At 36.7% G+C, this 18,952-nt stretch overlaps 1 protein-coding gene across 2 annotated transcripts in view; it reads left to right on the top strand.

Moving 5' to 3' along the window:
* Positions 1-18,952, top strand: part of LOC123875357 (DNA polymerase epsilon catalytic subunit 1) — a 28,401-nt gene that overhangs the window by 1,952 nt on the left and 7,497 nt on the right. For both annotated transcript variants that reach the window (XM_045921135.1, XM_045921134.1), the window contains exons 5-29: positions 352-672; positions 2,666-2,766; positions 3,181-3,322; positions 4,459-4,591; positions 5,036-5,149; positions 5,729-5,903; positions 6,305-6,572; positions 6,793-6,902; positions 7,008-7,126; positions 7,444-7,583; positions 7,801-7,983; positions 8,916-9,034; positions 9,658-9,776; positions 9,938-10,139; positions 10,605-10,926; positions 11,372-11,603; positions 12,167-12,340; positions 13,076-13,240; positions 13,890-14,096; positions 15,890-16,122; positions 16,581-16,706; positions 16,788-16,881; positions 17,725-17,906; positions 18,155-18,351; positions 18,669-18,819. In XM_045921135.1, coding sequence (XP_045777091.1) covers positions 352-672; positions 2,666-2,766; positions 3,181-3,322; positions 4,459-4,591; positions 5,036-5,149; positions 5,729-5,903; positions 6,305-6,572; positions 6,793-6,902; positions 7,008-7,126; positions 7,444-7,583; positions 7,801-7,983; positions 8,916-9,034; positions 9,658-9,776; positions 9,938-10,139; positions 10,605-10,926; positions 11,372-11,603; positions 12,167-12,340; positions 13,076-13,240; positions 13,890-14,096; positions 15,890-16,122; positions 16,581-16,706; positions 16,788-16,881; positions 17,725-17,906; positions 18,155-18,351; positions 18,669-18,819 — 4,329 coding nt within the window. The remainder of the gene's footprint in view (positions 1-351; positions 673-2,665; positions 2,767-3,180; positions 3,323-4,458; positions 4,592-5,035; positions 5,150-5,728; positions 5,904-6,304; positions 6,573-6,792; positions 6,903-7,007; positions 7,127-7,443; positions 7,584-7,800; positions 7,984-8,915; positions 9,035-9,657; positions 9,777-9,937; positions 10,140-10,604; positions 10,927-11,371; positions 11,604-12,166; positions 12,341-13,075; positions 13,241-13,889; positions 14,097-15,889; positions 16,123-16,580; positions 16,707-16,787; positions 16,882-17,724; positions 17,907-18,154; positions 18,352-18,668; positions 18,820-18,952) is intronic.

The following is an 18,952-nucleotide window of genomic DNA, read 5'->3' as shown; positions in this document are numbered from 1 at the left end:
TGGCTTTGAATATGGCTAGTTATCATGTTAACAGAAAAACTGTATTGGCAATGCAGTAATGACTAGTTCTAGATTTTTGAAATGTTTAAAATGGTATTTTAATATATGGCAATTTAAAAAATTCAGATCTTATGAATGAGATTCAGATTCATTCAAAGTAGTTACCATTGCACACTTTTTGATAGTCAATTGTTGGGTTCGTAAGATAATGTTATAATAGTGACAGTAACTCATAACATACTCAACTTTTTCTTAGTTTCTTAAAAAAAAACTTAAGTTTACAAACCCATTACTTGAACTTCCCGACCATTTATTTAAGTGTGCACACTTATTACTTAAGTTTTCTTCCAGAGAACATGACGTGCCTTACCATGTTCGCGTCTCAATTGACTTGAAAATATTCTGCGGTACATGGTATACGGTCAAAAGTAGGGGTACAGAAATACCCATCTTCACAAAACGAGAAGACATCATAGAACGACCTGACCCCATAGTCCTAGCATTTGATATTGAGACAACTAAGCTACCACTGAAGTTCCCCGACTCGCAGACTGATCAGATCATGATGATATCGTATATGATTGACGCTCAGGGCTATCTGATTACTAATAGGGAAATCATATCAGTTGATGTTGAGGATTTTGAGTACACGCCTAAACCAGAGTTTGAAGGGTAAGTATACAACCGGAATAAAGAAAAAAATACGCATGACCAGTAGCTTGTGATCCTAAACTGTAGAACACATATATAAACCTGGTCTATGTTATATTCTTGGTGATCAGGGGGCACGGCAGTGCCCCCGCCAAGACGAGCCAAACGGCGGCCGGGGCGCTACGTACCTTTTTCTCGAAGTGTTTCGCCGTATTTTCGACCCGTCATAACTTCGGTCTGGATGACGCTAGAAAGCTGAAATTTTCAGTATAAGGTGTCCTCACCAAATTTACCAAATATACCAAGTATCAAATATCTAGCTTTTATGGTTACAGATTTATTGATACCTAAAATACGCCGATTTCGTCCCTCACTGATGATCATCAAAACCTCTACTCAAAACCTCTAAGGTACTTCCCGAAGTCCTAGAAGACTGAATTTTGGTATGTAGACTAGAAATTGACTACAAACTACAGGAAAATTAAGAAATTGGAAATGCCCCCCCTCTACGCCTCTTAAGGGTGAAGCAAATCTGTAAATTCTGTCGCTAGAATGCTGATATTTTCAGGATAAGATGTCCTTGGCAGATTTATTAAACGCATTGAGTATCAATTGTCTAGCTTTTATAGTTTCAGATTTATTGACAGTCAAAACTTCTAGTCTGTAATTCTAGGGTACTTCCCGAAGTCCTAGAAGACTGAAATTTGGTGTGTACACTATAAATTGCATACAAACTACAGGAAAATTAAGAAATTCAAAATTTTCCCCCTCCACTCCCACGTATGGGGGAAGCAAATTATTTATAAAGTCTATCGCTAAGAATGCTGATATTTTCAGGATAATATGTCCTTGACAGACTTATCAAACTTACCAAGTATCAATTGTCTACCTGTTATGGTTTCAGATTTATTGCCATTCAAAACCCCTTTAGTCAAAAGTTCTAAAGTACTTCCCTAAGTCCTAGAAGACTGAAATTTGTTATGTAGGCTAGGGATTTCATTCAAACAACAGGAAAATAAACTTTTCCCAGTCTGTACATTTAAAAAATGTGTTTCCTGAAGTCCTAAAAGACTAAAATTTGATATATCTGCTTTAAAATTGAGTTGCAAGATTCCACTCAAACAAACATAGTTACATACATTGCAAGTGGAATAAAAGCTTTTAAAAAAAGAGGTAACGATAGAGAGCGGGCCATGAAAATGATGTAGGTACCTACAAAAAATAGATCCAAAAAAAAAAAATCTAGGGCACCTGCCAAAAAGAAATGAAATCCCACCAAAAACATTTCATGTAAAATATTGCCAAGACTCACAAGTTCATAATGCTTTCACTGTTAAAAAGTTATGAGATCTCTAGTAGAGCCAAGCCCCTAGCTGAGCTTAGAATTTCGCTGCCCATGGGACCTATCCCAAGTCCAAAGTATATAGCTCTTAAATGCTCTTGAGTATATCACATTTATAACAATAAAGAACAAATAACTCTACTTACAAGCTCTGATTCTACAAACCCTAAATCTTGGTTAAAAAAGTACGGCTTGGCCGTTTAATGTTCGTAAAACTATTACATGACATAACATATTATATTATGGTCATAAGGAATAGTTTGATCGACAATTACTAATTTGTATTATACTTCATGATTGTCGCACAAGCTATTCCGGGCTTAAATATCATATCAGATAAAAGTACCACGAACATTAAACGGCCAAGCCGTCCTTTTTTAACCAAGATTTAGGGTTTGTAGAATCAGAGCTTGTAAGTAGAGTTATTTGTTCTTTATTGTTATAAATGTGATATACTCAAGAGCATTTAAGAGCTATATACTTTGGACTTGGGATAGGTCCCATGGGCAGCGAAATTCTAAGCTCAGCTAGGGGCTTGGCTCTACTAGAGATCTCATAACTTTTTAACAGTGAAAGCATTATGAACTTGTGAGTCTTGGCAATATTTTACATGAAATGTTTTTGGTGGGATATAAGTTTTTATGAGAAATTTTTATATTTGTTTTTTTACAGACAATTCATAGTTTTCAATGAGCCAAATGAACTGGCATTGATCCAAAAGTTTTTTGATCATATCATGGATGTGAAACCACATATCTTTGTAACATACAATGGTAAGGCTTAAGTTCATATTGATAAGATAAATACTACTTTAAAATTAAATAGCTGTTATCAATTACTTAATTAGATCGTAATTTGTAGAAGTAGGGCTGAAAAAGTTCTTGCTCGCCAAAGTTCAGTAAAAGGGTTTGCTCGCTAAAGTTCAGTAAATGTTCTTGTTCAGCAAAGTTTAGTGAAAGGGCTTGCTCGCTAAAGTTCAGTAAAAGTTCTTATTCGCCAAAGTTTAGTAAAAGGGTTTGCTTGCTTCAGTAAAAGTTCTTGTTCGCCAAAGTTTAGTAAAAGATCTTGCTCGCTAAAGTTCACTAAAAGTTCTTGCTCATTAGAGTTCAGTAAAAGTCCTTGCTTGCCACAGTTTAGTATAAGTTGCGGGGAAACTATAATTTTCTAAGATTTACAACACTTTGCAGGTGATTTTTTCGACTGGCCATTTGTGGAGGCGCGAGCGGCGATCCTAGGCCTCGACATGAAGCTAGAGATAGGCTTCAGTAAGATCACCGCTAGGGACGGTACATATGCCTGCCGACCAGCTATGCATATGGATTGTTTGTGGTAAGCCTTTTCAACACGATCACCTCTTTGAGAAGCGGTAGTCCAGCATTTCCGTTACGTTTAGGTACCTACTATTTGCTGTGAAAAGTATGGTAAAGTAAAAGTATATTATAAGAATAGACCTATAATAATGAATACCTATAAGTTGATGATAGTTTATTTGAATTATATTTTAAAAGCATATTATAAGACAATAAACCTTACTTACAGATAAACCTTAATGTTAGATATGTAAATCGTAAACCAAAAACTTTTATACTGGAAACTTATAAAAATAACACCTCATTTTATAATCCTGTTATAAGAATGTGCCGCTCCTATAATAATATAACAGATTTAGACTTAGATATTTTTGATCACAGATTTAATATCTTTGCTAGAAAAGTAGTTAAAATAATTAAGTAACATAATAGAATAACATTGTTATTTCGTCGAATTCTTAGGTTATTATTTATTGTAGTATAAGTGTACTTATTAAGTGTTTATATTAAATTTAATTTATTAATATTAAATAATAATTAAGCGTGCCTAAAAAACCATAGTCATGTTGTGCGACCATATAGGATTACAATAAGGTCAAAATGTATCAATTTAAGAATTAAGTTAAAGTAGTTATTGTAATCTGTTTTGGTTGACAATAAATAAATAAATAAACAATGAAAAACTTCGGCGGGGAGCGGCAACGCACGCACAACAGACGGAAACGTTTAAGTGCGGAAACCAGCCCAGAGAGAAGAAAAAAAGAAGAAGTCAATGAGAAAACGATTGAGTCTAATGGATTTGTGATCAGTTTTTATACCAATAGGGTATTTAAAGTAGTAAAGTAGTTTTGTAACAAATAATATAGCAAATATTAAGAAATTAGCCATGATTCCATCCGTGGAAAATAAACATTATGACTCCAAGAATGTTTTAATATCTCCAACAACTTACAAGTTGTTTTTCTAATACTTCTTGATTGTAACGAATTTTTGCTCTTATACTATAGTTTTTAAAGAACTATTTTTATAGCTGGTGAAAAGGTAAGTTTTCTCAGTTTTTTGCAAATGTCTCCATCAAGATAATTTTGCCAAGACAAAGACCAGACACTTATGTTCCAAACTATAGTGCTAAGGGAACTAAACTATTTTTTTCAGTTGGGTGAAAAGAGATTCATATTTGCCAGTCGGATCTCAAGGTCTGAAGGCGGTAGCTAAGGCGAAACTGAGATACGATCCCGTAGAGTTAGACCCTGAAGACATGTGCCGGATGGCGGCTGAACAACCTCAGGTATAACTTTCCTACCAAACAAAAATTCTTCAAATAGTTTTTGATGTAGATACGTTGCATACTACGACTAAAGAGTTAAACTACCGTTTGTAGAGTAGGTACTATCTTTTTTAATTTTGTGCGTTTTTTTCGGTCGCCATTTTGAAAAAAAAAACTCAAAATGTTTTTTGCCTTAAATGATGTTTGTGATAGTATTAAAAAAGTTCTAAAGCATAAAATTCTCTATAAATGAACAACTCAAGGCGGTATTTTACACAGCTAACCTTTCTTGAGATAGAGCGTTTACAATAATACTCACATATAAACTCAATCCTCTTTCTGTCAATTTGTTTTTTTCAAGATGGCGGACCAAAGAAACGCGTAAAAAAATGCGTAATACATAATTAATTGTATTAAATTGATTTAAAATATTGCGTAGATGTATTTATATTATCATTATTGCAGGTGCTATCGAATTATTCAGTATCCGACGCCGTAGCGACATACTATTTGTACATGAAGTACGTTCATCCATTTATCTTTGCGCTGTGCACCATTATTCCATTGGAACCAGACGAGGTAAGTACCCTGAAGTTTCAGTCAAATTGTGAAACGGTGAGTTCTTGCTGATTCTTCACGTTAGGAACGGCTTTCCGAACCACTGTTAAATTATTTTGAAGATACAAAAGCACTTGTAAAAGTTTTATTTCAATAAAAATATATTCTATTCTATTTCATTGAGGAGATGTTCGTATTGGCGTATCCAGCGCACTATAGGCTAAGTTTGTTTTGTTTTATTTTTAATCCATTCTTTGTACTATCATCATAGCATCGAGAAATGTATCTATCATGAAACTGTATGTGAAATTAAAACGGCAACTTCTAGGCAAGCGCACTCCAACTTTAGACTTCATCATTGCTTTTTTTTTTTGTTAGATATGATTTTCTTCAAGCGCAAGCCTACCTTGCAATAAAATTAAAATTTACAAGCTGCCATTTTGGCGATTTTTCATATCATGTGCACTGACGTCACATATCAGAATCAAATGATGTAACATGATTCACTGTTTAATTCAAAGTTCTTGCGAAGTGAGCCTTCTGTATCGATACTAACAAAACGTGTTCTGTGATATTGGATCTTGACCGTCTTTTAAACAGGTACTCCGTAAAGGCTCTGGCACACTGTGCGAGTCCCTCCTCATGGTAGAAGCTTTCCATGCGAACATTGTGTTCCCAAACAAGCAAGTGGAGGAACTAAACAAACTGACGAGTGACGGCCACGTGCTTGAAACTGAGACGTATGTGGGTGGACATGTAGAAGCTCTAGAATCAGGTTAGAAGAATTAAGTTGTTTTCCTTGCTATAGTAAAAAAATAATTGATAATAGAGTCAGTAAATCGGAAGACTGGACAAAGTCTGGGATGCACAGGTGGGGAAAGTCGAAGAAGAAGTGAGAGGATTTTTTTTGTGTTTGCACGGTTGCAAGATTATTTGCAACTCGTGCATTTAAATTCCTGGCTACGCTCAGGATTTTATTTTCAATCTTAGAATCCTTCGCTTGTTCGATATTCCATACAAGCACTCGCCAAATAACACCTTTGTTATTTCATCCGTACCTCTCGTATTAAGCTATAGAACAAAAGATACGGGTGGAAAGGTCCCGCCCGAATTTTTAAATTTTTTCAACTTTTTGACCCCAATTTTATTATTATCTGAGCATAATTTTTTTTACAGGCGTTTTCCGTGCTGACATTAAATGCAAGTTCAGAATAGCCCCCACAGCTATAGACAAATTAATGGAAAACACAGAGAAAACCATGAAACACGCGATTGAGGTTGAAGAAGGCATACCTCTAGACCTGGTGACCAATTTTGATGAGGTTTGCACGGAAATAAAAGCGAAGTTACAGCACATGAAGGATCATCCTAGAAGAGATGAAAACCCTTTGATATACCATTTGGATGTGGGAGCTATGTATCCTAATATTATTTTGACTAACAGGTAAGTTGTCCGGTTTCATATTGACCTACATAGTTAATCAGAAGATTTCAAAACAAATTTAACGCGGTCTCGTGAATTTCAAAACAATTTAACGCAGTCTCGTGGATTTCAAAACAACTTTTAACACTGTCTCGTGGATTTCAAAACAATTTTGTTAAATTTTCCTGAAATTATATTATGGTTCTATAAATTATTTAGACGTTTTTTGCAATTTGCGCAGGTTGCAGCCATCAGCGATGGTGAATGCGAGCATATGCGCAGTGTGCGACTTCAACCGGCCCGGCGCTGACTGCCAAAGACATATGGAATGGATGTGGCGCGGAGATTTCCGTAAGCTTTTTGATAATTTTTTTTTTCTTAATTTTTTTAATTAATTACTATCGGATTTTTTTATATTCGAGAATGATTTTTGATGTAGGTAATATGTATTTTTAGTACCAGCAACCAGGAGTGAATATCAAAGAATTCAACAGCAATTGGAAACGGAGAAATTCCCTCCTTTGTATCCCGGCGGACCGCCGAGAGCTTTCCACACTTTGCCCAAAGAGGACCAGGTCAGTCGATCGAGTTTTTTTTGAAATATCAGGGACTAGCGTCCGCCCGCGGCTTCGCTCCTGGGGATTTTCGGAAAATCTAGCCTTAATCCTTGTCTACATCATCAAGTAAATCTCTGCAAAATTTCAGTTTTCTACGTCCAAGGGTTATTGGCTAAGAGTTGAGTCACCAAACCCTGAAAATGACAACAGATTTTCCTCAAACATCTAAAACCATCCTGAGCTTCGATTGAAAAACCCCCAAAAAATAAAAAATCGGGGTTTCCAACATTTTCAAACGTATATATGCTGACCCGAATTATAATTAATTGTTTCAGGCTGCATATGAAAAGAAACGCTTAGCGGACTATTGTAGAGTGGCGTACAAAAAAACTAAAGTGACGAGAACCGAAGTGCGTACGACGACCATTTGCCAGAAAGAGAACTCCTTTTACGTTGACACGGTCAGAGCTTTTAGGTAACAACAATTATTATGTTGGCCATCTGATACTAAGGCTGACATTTTTAGAGCTTATAATTTGACTTTGCTTAGACTTAAGACACTATTTAAACAAAACAGCCGTGATAAGCTTGCAGACAGACAGACAGACACACTTTCGTATTTATAATTAAGTATTGATTTAGATATTGCTGGTTTACATACATTATATTTAAAATCTTAACGGTTCTATTAGGGACCGTCGATATGAATATAAGGCGTTAAACAAGCAGGCAAAAGCCATGGTCACGCAAGCGGTCGCCAGTGGAGACGCGGCGGAAATCAAAAGTGCCAAAAGTCGAGAGGTTCTGTATGACTCGCTACAATTGGCCCACAAGTGTATCCTCAACTCGTTTTATGGATACGTTATGAGGAGAGGGTAAGTTCCACTATCGGTATTAAGTTTATAACAATCATTCAACATTTTTTTACTTTTCGAAGTTGCAGACCAAAAAAAATTTAATGTTGAGTGAAAGTGTGGGTTGTATTGTAAAGGTCGCTGCATACGTAACGTGTTTTTTTCCTGTCCCGGACGGGACGGGAGGATTTCTCGAACTACTATTGGACAACTGGAACGCCCCGCCCCGTCCGTTTTCTAGTTGTCCAATAGTACTTCGAGAAAAAAAAGAAAGAAAAAACACGTTACGTATGCAGCGACCTTAAGGCATTTTTATTTATTTATATTTATATGGATAATCAACAGGTTACAATCAACTTCAGCTACACAAAAATAATGAAATACATATAATTGCTATATTGTAGACCCTCTTAGTGATTGCCACAGCTTGCAATGTTGTGCCACAGTTCAAGGAGAAATAATTTAAAATAAAAACCACTTGCTTTAACGGCGAAGGAAAATATAGTGAGGAAACCTGCATATCTGTGAGTTCTCTATAATGTTCTCAAATATGTGCATAGTCTGCCAACTGTACTTAGCCAGCGTATTGGACTACGGCTAAACCCTTCTCATTCTGAGATGAAACCCGTACTCAGTAGTGAACCAGAAATGTGTGATGATGATATCTCGTTCAAAGAGCTCCATTGTAATATGGGCCTTTGGTAGTAGTTTCGATATTTTCGAGCTGCAAAGTGTTGCTCTAGATGGCATTAATAGTCGCTTCAGTACTGAGTGAACATACCATGGACATATAATAGCTTTATGGAACATACATATCACAAATGTCGTCGATACCGTGGCTTAGGTCAGAGCGTCGGGCGCGAACCCAGAAGATACAGGTGAATCCTGCAGGTTTCGCAATTTTTGATATGTATTTAATGTTATTTAGATATTGTAAAAGTTTGTGTCGCCAGGGCTCGGTGGCACAGTATGGAAATGGCGGGCATCGTGTGCTACACCGGCGCTAACATTATCATGAAGGCGCGAGAAATTATCGAGCAAGTTGGACGACCGCTAGAACTGGATACCGATGGTAACATAATCTATACTAATATTATAAAGAGGAAACCTTGTATTTTTGTATTGAATAGGCTCAAAAACTACTGGACCGATTTCAAAATTTCTTTTACCATTACTTAGAGGGATTCTTCCGAATCCGTATAGGCTATATTTTATCCCGGAAAATAGAAAAAATAAATGTCCACCCGTGCGAAGCCGGGGCGGGTCGCTAGTGTTTCATAACTTCGTTATACTCCGCATTTTCATGTATACCCATAATTGTGTATGTCTTTAGTCTTGACATCCTCGAAGAATCCCACCGGCTGGATTTTAAACCTATGAGATGTCTAACGCTTCGGCTAGATGGTTATAAAACTAGGTCTTATTTTTATAAAACCAAAATGGCTGACGTAAAATTCAAAATGGCGGTAGAGAAAAAAAAATGAGTACCTACCATATTGAATGGCATTATATCAATATTACTGAATAAGTCTTTCAAATTCAAGATGATGTTTCTTAGACTATTTTTCAGCTATAAGCTCCCTTTAAGAATTACTCTACCTAAAATTTGTGAAGGTAAAATCTCTACATATTTTTTGTTCTTTGAAAAACACCTAGACATGATCTAGATTTTTTGAAAACTTTCTTCTTGAACAGGTATTTGGTGTATTTTGCCATCGTCGTTTCCCGAAAATTTCACAATTCACACTAATCATGAAAAGAAGAAGAAAATCAACGTGTCCTTTCCGAATGCTGTGCTGAATGCTATGGTTAAGGTAGATTTTTTTTAAATCTCAATTTTATACAAACATTTGATGTTTACCATTTTCCTAAATTTTAAGTTTTTTTGAATTCAAGGTTAAATATATTTTCGTTTTGGTTTTTTTTTTCACTAATTTATTCTCCGAATTATTTTAATATGAATTAATTCATCCAGGACCACTTCACAAATGACCAGTATTACGAACTGGTAGACCCAGTTACAAAAACATACGAGAAGCGGTCAGAAAACTCCATTTTCTTCGAAGTAGATGGCCCCTACCTCGCTATGGTGCTCCCCGCCTCGAAGGAGGAAGGAAAAAAGTTGAAAAAACGATACGCTGTATTCAATTTTGATGGCTCTTTGGCTGAGTTAAAAGGTAATAAAGCTGCTAATATATTTTCTTGAGCTGTTAAGAAATTGGCTAGTAAAAAGCATTTAATTTTAAATGTAAATAACCAGATCAACATTAATGCATTTCTGAATGAATTTAGTGAAAGGTTAGGAAAGGTGCAGGTACTTTTACAAATGGTCATGATCATAAGAGGTTACAAGAGGATTTAACTGGAAAACGATTAAACATCAATTTATTGTGTATTTTTGTATAACTTTAAGAACTATTTCTGTACCCACATTATTGCAATATCTATAAAAATATTATTATTTATTGTAACTGATTATTTCTTCCTTTCAATGCTGCATCAAAAGACAAGGATAAGAGGTTAGTTGGCACTTGGCACCTCGGATCGGAGATAGCCATATTTGATTAACGATGACGTCATAGCATTTATCTACTAAAATTTGATTGAAACCTTGACAAGACGTTATGTTTTTAAATCAACAGGTTTTGAAGTAAAACGTCGCGGGGAATTACAGCTAATAAAGATATTCCAGTCTTCCGTATTCGAGGCATTTCTCAAAGGGAACGACCTAAAGTCGTGCTACGGCGCAGTCGCTAAAGTAGCCGACTATTGGCTCGATGTATTATACAGCAAGGGGTCTAATATGCCGGATTCGGAACTGTTTGAGTTGATATCGGAAAATAGATCGATGTCGAAGAAGTTAGAAGATTATGGTGGGCAGAAGTCCACTTCGATTTCTACAGCGAAGAGATTGGCGGAGTTTTTGGGTGATCAGATGGTTAAAGATGCTGGGTTGGCTTGTCGGTAAGTTGATTATACTGTTCTAAGCTAATGTGAGTAGAGTAAGTATTTCAAATTAAGAAATTGCTCAACTGCTCTTTTGAAATGGTTTGTAAATTGTATTTATAAAGAGCATAGAAATAGGTGAGCAAATAGGATGGTTACGAAAAAAAAAAATAGATGAACCTCGAAGATAAAAATTGCTGGATTATTGTGAACAAAGGTACAAGTATCAGAACTGACTTAACTCAAAATAAAATTTGTTCTGAGTTTAGATAATAATTAGAATTTTCTAAATTTTAAATCCTAGCATATTCCTACCTAACCGGATTTGACCCAGTTTTATCGTAGTTATACCTTCCTGCCTAAAAGCTAACGCAAACTATCTAACACCAAATGTAAAGTATTAAGCTAATCGATTTTGCAAAGTACCAACTGATTAAAGAAATCTAGAAAAAATCAATTTCAGGTTCATAATATCGCGTAAGCCGGACGGTGCGCCCGTAACCGAGCGAGCTATACCGTTAGCGATCTTCCAATCCCCCGCAGCAGTCAAGAGACATCACTTGCGAAGGTGGCTAAAGGATAACACTATCTCTGAGGACATAGACATAAGAGATGTGCTCGATTGGGCGTACTATATTGAAAGGCTCAGTGGGGCCATACAGAAGATTATCACGATACCTGCTGCTTTGCAAGGCGTAAGTGTTTTTGGTCCAAAAATTGTGAAAGATTATCATTAAAGTGCTCTTTCAACCGTATATTTGTTTACTTGAGCATATTATAACTTCTGATGCCTTTTCACATTCTCAGACTTCTACTACAGAAACATCTTATATTATAGAAAGTTTTCTGGAGAATGAGCGTTTAAGAATACCGATTAGTTTCTAGATCATTTCAGAGCACACCTTCTTTATCTATTAAGTATAGCTTATCCTGTCTCTTCTAGTCTTCACCATATTATATCATGCTCAGATATGACCGTCATATTTGATCTGTAGTTTAACTTGTATTATAACATAATTATGGCGCTGTCTCCTGGCATTTACATACTTCGTTCAGCCTGAGTTGCAATTCAACTTGCGCGCTACGTCATGTAGTTTGATAATACTACGTCAGAAACCTTGCCGCAAATGCCAACAACAACTATATAAAGTTACAACTCAATCAGATAAATAATGCGTAAGCGCAGATTGCAAACAGATGATACGCAGATAAACATTAACTTGTATATATGTATAAAATAAAATTGAAATATTTTTAGCTGGAAAATCCAGTCCCTCGTGTCCAATACCCTGATTGGTTGCATAAGAAAATGTTAGCGAAAAACGACAAGTTCAAAACTAGAAAGATCACCGATATGTTCTCTGCGAAACCCAAGGACGTTCCAAACGAAAACGATGAAGAAGGAGAAACTTCCGAGACCAATGCCTGTGTGGTAAGGGTACTTTCATATTTTTCCAGAACTATTACATCTCTGGAAACTTGTCGCTGTCCAAAATACCAGGAATTATAATTCTTATCGGGTATCTTTAAAATAATAGACAGTGAAAAGGCATTTCTAGGCAAATATCTAGCAGAAGGCAGGTAAAGTGATTTTGGACCGGTGCAGGTGGCGTGTAGATAACTTGATTTTTTGAACTTTCAAACGGCTGAACCGATTTTCTTGGATTATAGCTAAGAACGCTCTCGATCAAGCCACCTTTCAAACAAAAAAACTAAATTAAAATCGGTTCATTAGTTTAGGAGCTACGATGCCACAGACATACACACGTCAAACTTATAACACACACCGCTCTTTTTGAGTCGGGGGTTAAAAAGGAGGAAGGTCTTAAAGAAGCATGTTTCTGTATAGCCAAATATAAGCCCAATAGCTCAACAGTCCAGGAGCGAAGTGAAGTCTGAAAAGTGGACGGTTCGAATACTCTTAGCACAAAAACATTGGGGGACAAAGGCAATATTAGACATGTTTAACATAGTTAAATTAGTTTCGCCTTAAATCTAGCAAATAAAATGGATGAATTGATGATTGTTTTCCTTTTAAATTGTGCTGCACAATCAGTTATAGACAAATTGTTTAATGAAAATTTCTCAATCCGGGTATAAACAAATTTGCTGTTGTTAAGAATTAAGACATAAGAAATTTGTCTCTTTATTTAGTTTTTTTTTGCAGAATACGGAAGTAGATATAGAAGACATCGGCAAGGATGCTTCTGAGCCCCACGTTATCCGACCCGTAGTGCATTGCGTTAAGCGGAAACGTGAAGAGTCGCCGGTAAAAGAGGCCGCTACTTGGAAAGAGGCGTTAGGACCACCCCCGCCCTACGGCAATACCAACGTAAGAATATGAATAAATTGTGAATTTCGATAGGGGACATGATTTATTATGCGGTGCTCCGAACGCGTCAAAGGTTCAAGATAAAAGACAGGAAACTATAACATGATTATATCACTTTATTATTAAAAGTCGTAAAAGTACTCCCAGAGACAAACAGTTCATAATTTTATCCTTGTAGTAAATCAATTTAACTCCGAAATCGCTTCATGTGTCATTTACCGCCATATTGGATTAATCGTGACGTCATATAGTCATAAAAGAAGACGAAGCCTATACATATAATATTCCATTTACTAAATCTAGCCAAGCAGAAGCGATACTGCTTCTACAAATCTACTTACATTATATTACCCTTATACATTGCTTCGTCTTATTGGCCTTAGTGCCAATTCCACCAACGTCGAGTAACGTTTAACAGAGAAATGAATTGGGCGAAATGACGGGTTTTGAATTGAAAACCTGGCAAAATATCAAATTTACTCTCGGATAAGACTTATTTTACGTTGGTAAAAACGGCCCTTAGTCGAGTAAAAATATCGCTGTATGTATCGTAATCGAATTCAAACAGGCCAATGTTTCTCGCCCTTAAACTAAACAGTTAACGTTTTATTATTGTTTGAATGGAAAATGTGATATGAATACTTTTTAGGAAGAACGAAGAGCTTGGATAGTATTTCAAAAGAAAAAGTGGCTATGGCAAATGGAGCAACGTGGGCTCCGTAACAAGAATAAACGAGGTAAAGTGGACAACAATGCGCCCCTGATGTCCAAGAGCGCTGGACCCACAAATACGTTAGGAGGCTTCATAAGGAGGGCTCAACGTACATTGCTGAATACGCCGTGGCAGATTATACAGGTATTAAAGTCGACAAGTGTAATATATTATTGATTTACTATAGTTTTTACCTGCGATTTCGTCGGTATAAAGGTAGTTTTTTAAAATTGTGAAGAAATCCTTTATTTTCCCTTTCCTTAATTTTAAAAAATTGAGAATAGTAACATAGGTATACAATATACATACAAAAAAATTCAAAAGAAAAATAAAAACCGACTTCTATAACCACAAACACTAAAAAGTAAAAAATAATTTTTGTTTCTACATGTAAGCTTAGACCAAAAGGGCCGTTATAATTTAACTATTTTTATAAGTTATTAAAATGTTCTTTCATACTAAGCCTTCGCGAGGACATAAGCCACAACGCTCAGAGGCTTATCAAGAGTTTTGATCTTTAAATAACCCAACTGCAATATTAATTTGATCGGGGCGCAATTGCTATTGCAACCACTCAATCAAAATAGCGACCCAAACACAAAAGTATTAATAGTCGTTGAGTCTCGAGTCGGAGCGAGACTGCCTTAAAAACCGTCAAGCAGCCGTATTTATACAAATCGATTCAAGATGGCTGCTCGGAAGAGATCGTGTGACGTCGAATGAGTCAAATATCTGTTTTAATATTTTAAATTTCAAATAGTTTTTTTGAAAAAGCTAACAGTCGGCCATCCAAATTGGGTCGTTCGACCTCGAGCGACGAAAATAAATACTAGGCCAGGTTGTCCAGAATACTAATAGGGGCACGGTTGTTCGTAATACTACGGGACCAGGGTTGTCCCGACACATTTTATTCTAGGACCAGGGTTGTCCCTTAAAGGGTGTTGAATGAGTGGACCAGGATTGTCCCAACACATTTTACTCTAGGACCAGGGTTGTCCCTTAAAGGGTGTTGAATGAGTGGACCAGGGTTGTCCCTTAAAGGGTGTTGAATGAATGGACCAGGGTTGTCCCAACCAATTTTATTCTAGGACCAGGGTTGTCCCTTAACTTCGAATTATATTCATTTGTGAACTATATTTTGTATGCTTAAGTGGATTTTTGCGTTAATTCCATCCCACTTTCTGAACTGTAAGCTTAGACCAAAAGGGCTGTTATAATTTAACTATTTTTATAAGTTATTAAAATGTTCTTTCATACTAAGCCTTCGCGAGGACATAAGCCACAACGCTCAGAGGCTTATCAAGAGTTTTGATCTTTAAATAACCCAACTGCAATATTAATTTGATCGGGGCGCAATTGCTATTGCAACCACTCAATCAAAATAGCGACCCAAACACAAAAGTATTAATAGTCGTTGAGTCTCGAGTCGGAGCGAGACTGCCTTAAAAACCGTCAAGCAGCCGTATTTATACAAATCGATTCAAGATGGCTGCTCGGAAGAGATCGTGTGATGTCGAATGAGCCTTAATCAAGCAATAAGGGTTGTATTGGTTCATTCTTATATTTTTATTGAGTTTCACTTCAGTTTGCTAATATAAAAAGAATTAGAAATCAAAGTATGAAGCTCGCCCGACTTCATACATGCAAACACGTGTAGAAACAAAAATTTCATTCAAACAATTGTATTCTTTTCTATTTTTTACTTTGACATTAACATGAAGGCAAAAACAAACAAATGAACTTAGCCATACTCTTGGATTTGTACTATACACATTACACATGGATATTTTTCAACTTATAACGATTATTGGTGGTATAAAAATACATGAGACTGAGATACAGGTTTTTTAAACTTACTTCGAGGTTCCTGACTCAATTGCTAAACAAGTTAGTGTTAAAAACAAATTTTCATTTCATTCCATGACCTTCTTAAACAGGTGGCCGAAACGGCAGAGCCAGGCCTGTTCAGATTATGGGCGTTAGTGGGTACGGAGTTACATCAAATAAAGCTGACAGTGCCCCGAATCTTTTACGTGAATCGCCGAGTGGCCCGTGAAGAAGAAAGTGGCCCGTACTGGCGCCGCTGCAACAGGGTGCTGCCGCGAGCGAGACCAGCGCAGCATCTGTACCAGTACACCGTGCCTGAGTCGCTGTACAGAGAGAGATGCCAGTATGTATTTACAGAGTGGCCCACAAACGCATTTATAAGTAACCCACACAGAATCTAGAGGAGAGTGGTGCAATGTGAATGTGGGCCACTCTCATTGCAGTAAAATTTTGATGTTACTGCAAGAGTGGCCCACAAATTTACCTTAACAATGGCCCCACAATTAGATAAGGAGTGGCCCACAGTTGGGTTAAGAGTAGCTAGCCCCAAATTTTGTTAAGACTGGCTCACAATAAAGATAACAGGGGCCCAAAATTAAGTTTTAGAGTTTAGATATGCATTAAGAATAAGAGTGATCCATAGTTGGGATAAGAGTGGCTCAATTGTGAGCCATAGTTATAGGGTGAAAGTGGTCCGCACTGGTGTGGCTGCCAAGAGAATGGTGCAGGCCATTTCCATCGGCAATTAATCCTCCATTACTGGTTTTACGATGTCACATATTTTACATATTTAATTTACAGGGAACTCATGAGCGAACTATCAGCGCCAGAAATTGAAGGAATATACGAGACACAAATGAGTTTGGAATTCAGAGTTCTTATGCAACTTGGTTGTGTATGTGCTGTCGATCCGACGGAAGCGAGACGGTGAGATCTTCTATCTTTTTTATCACCTGCTTCAAATATATTTCCATCCCTTTCCTCTTGTTTGAATAATTGTTGTTTTAGACTAGTACAGTTTGGGTCAAACAACATGGATTCCTACACACTGAGTCAACTACAGTTTAAAAGTGTAGCTCATCAGCCATATTTGCAAGAACAGGTATGTGGAACTTTTTTTTAATTTCGTGACGCGTCTAATAATAATGGTGTTTTAATCTGAAATGGTTTGTCTTTAAAATCTTCAGATAGACGGAAATCTGAAAGATCTGTAGTTTTCTTACTTAATAGATACCACCATTGTAAAAATATACTGTTGGCGCTATCTCAGATCGCGCCAACAGATACCTACATTTTGTGATCTCAGGATTTTAATTTTATTATTATTAATAGTAGTGAAATAAAACATAACTTACTCATAATTAATGCTGTATTTCTTATACTTTACCACTTGTCTTTACAATTTGCCACTTTAACACTCGACAATATTCCACTTCACACCTTCTCGATTGGAGTACAAAAATACACTGACCGCGCGGGCTGGCCCGACTCTCGTTATATATAGTAATTTGGTCAGTGTTGCTGATAATAAACAGTATTTTAGCCAGTGTTGCTAACAATAGTAATTTGGTCAGTGTTGCTGATAATAAACAGTATTTTAGCCAGTGTTGCCAACAATACGTAGTCACATACTAAATCTGACCTTTAACTTTTTATTGAACCAAAAAAAATAAAAATTCGTAAGTATGTAAGCATTAAAATTGTAAAACTTACCTTATCAGATAGTGTTAAAGTGTAAAACATCCAAGTTGCTAATTGACGTTAAGCAAATATTTTGTGGGCGCTTTTTGAAGTCTGTAAGCCCATCTTGTAATTTTTCATCAAACATAGTTTCAAGTTCTACCCCTTGGACTAGTATTGTAACTCGTGATAAAACTATGCTCAGCTTATTTTCTCTTGAATAAAGAATTATATGTAAAAAGTACAATATTTCTCAATTTTGTAGGATGGGGTGTCACCAATAAAACACATTTTCCTATACCAACACTCAGCTCCCAATTCTAGTCGAAGTATGTGGGCCTTAATACTAGGCCCTGTGAAAAGAGCATACATATTTGTACTGGATACTGTGAAGACAAACCAAGTGCCCAATATGAACACTCTGTATTCCGCTGAGCGAACTGCCAAGTGAGTAATAGTGTGTAGTAGATTTTAGCATATTTTAGTCGTCTTTGCTTCTTTTGATCTATCTTGCCCAAACCATAGATTCAATTTAAGTTAGTGCTGAATTCAATATTTGGCTAAGTTACGCTTATAATTTTTATTATGTTATAAATAAATGATTATACAATTATTGCTACTTCATATATGGCCTTTGTAAAGATCCCACACTCTACACCCTTGTGCCGAAGATACGCATCCTTGTTTTATTTCAGAATCAACTTGGGTACAGATGAAAATAGTCTGCCAGGTCAGGATCTGAGTTGGGAAGTGTCGGCGGAGTCGGAAGGGCGCGCGGTGTGGCGCGGCGTGCAGCGAGCGTTGCAGAGGTACCGCGACGAGAGATGCGGACCTACGGCTGTGGCGCTGCAGACTGCCTTGTCTCCGGCTGCGCTGATCACGTTAATGCCAGGTAATATAACCTAAACCTTATGACTAAATCCCAAATTTACCGACTTCAAAAAAAGGAGGAGGTTCTCAATTCGACTATGTTTTTTTTTGTATGTTTGTTACGCGATTTCTCCGCCAAATATGAACCGATTTTGATCATTCTTTTTTTTGGTAGCTCATACTTCAGAGGTAGTCCACCTAGTTAGCTAGTTTAGTTTGGTGAAGATCTGATGAATATCTTCGGAGATGGAGAACAGAACTCCGCAATGGATAATATATAAATAATATCATCTAGAAATGATTTCATACTTAGTAAACATTTTTTTCTATTGTACGCAGGTCTATCAGACTTCCCATTAGTTCCGTTGCACGTGCGTGACGTAGAATCGCTGTACAGCACGCTGGAGTGGCAGCGTATAGGCGCGCGGGCGATCGTGAGGCATTACCTCAACCTGGACTCTGTGATAGACCTCACCATTGAGCAGTGCAGGTAAGGGCTAGAACAGGTCTATGAAAAATCTTTATTTATAACTCTTTAGTTAGGGTTAGAGGTTGAAAAAACCGGCACAGTCTAATACCTAGCACAGACAGGCCTAAATCTATTGCTATCCTTTTCCACAGAG

The sequence above is a fragment of the Maniola jurtina genome, chromosome 19 (assembly GCF_905333055.1).
Source record: "Maniola jurtina chromosome 19, ilManJurt1.1, whole genome shotgun sequence".
NCBI lineage: Eukaryota > Metazoa > Arthropoda > Insecta > Lepidoptera > Nymphalidae > Maniola > Maniola jurtina.
This window is presented reverse-complemented; position numbering and strand designations above follow the sequence as displayed.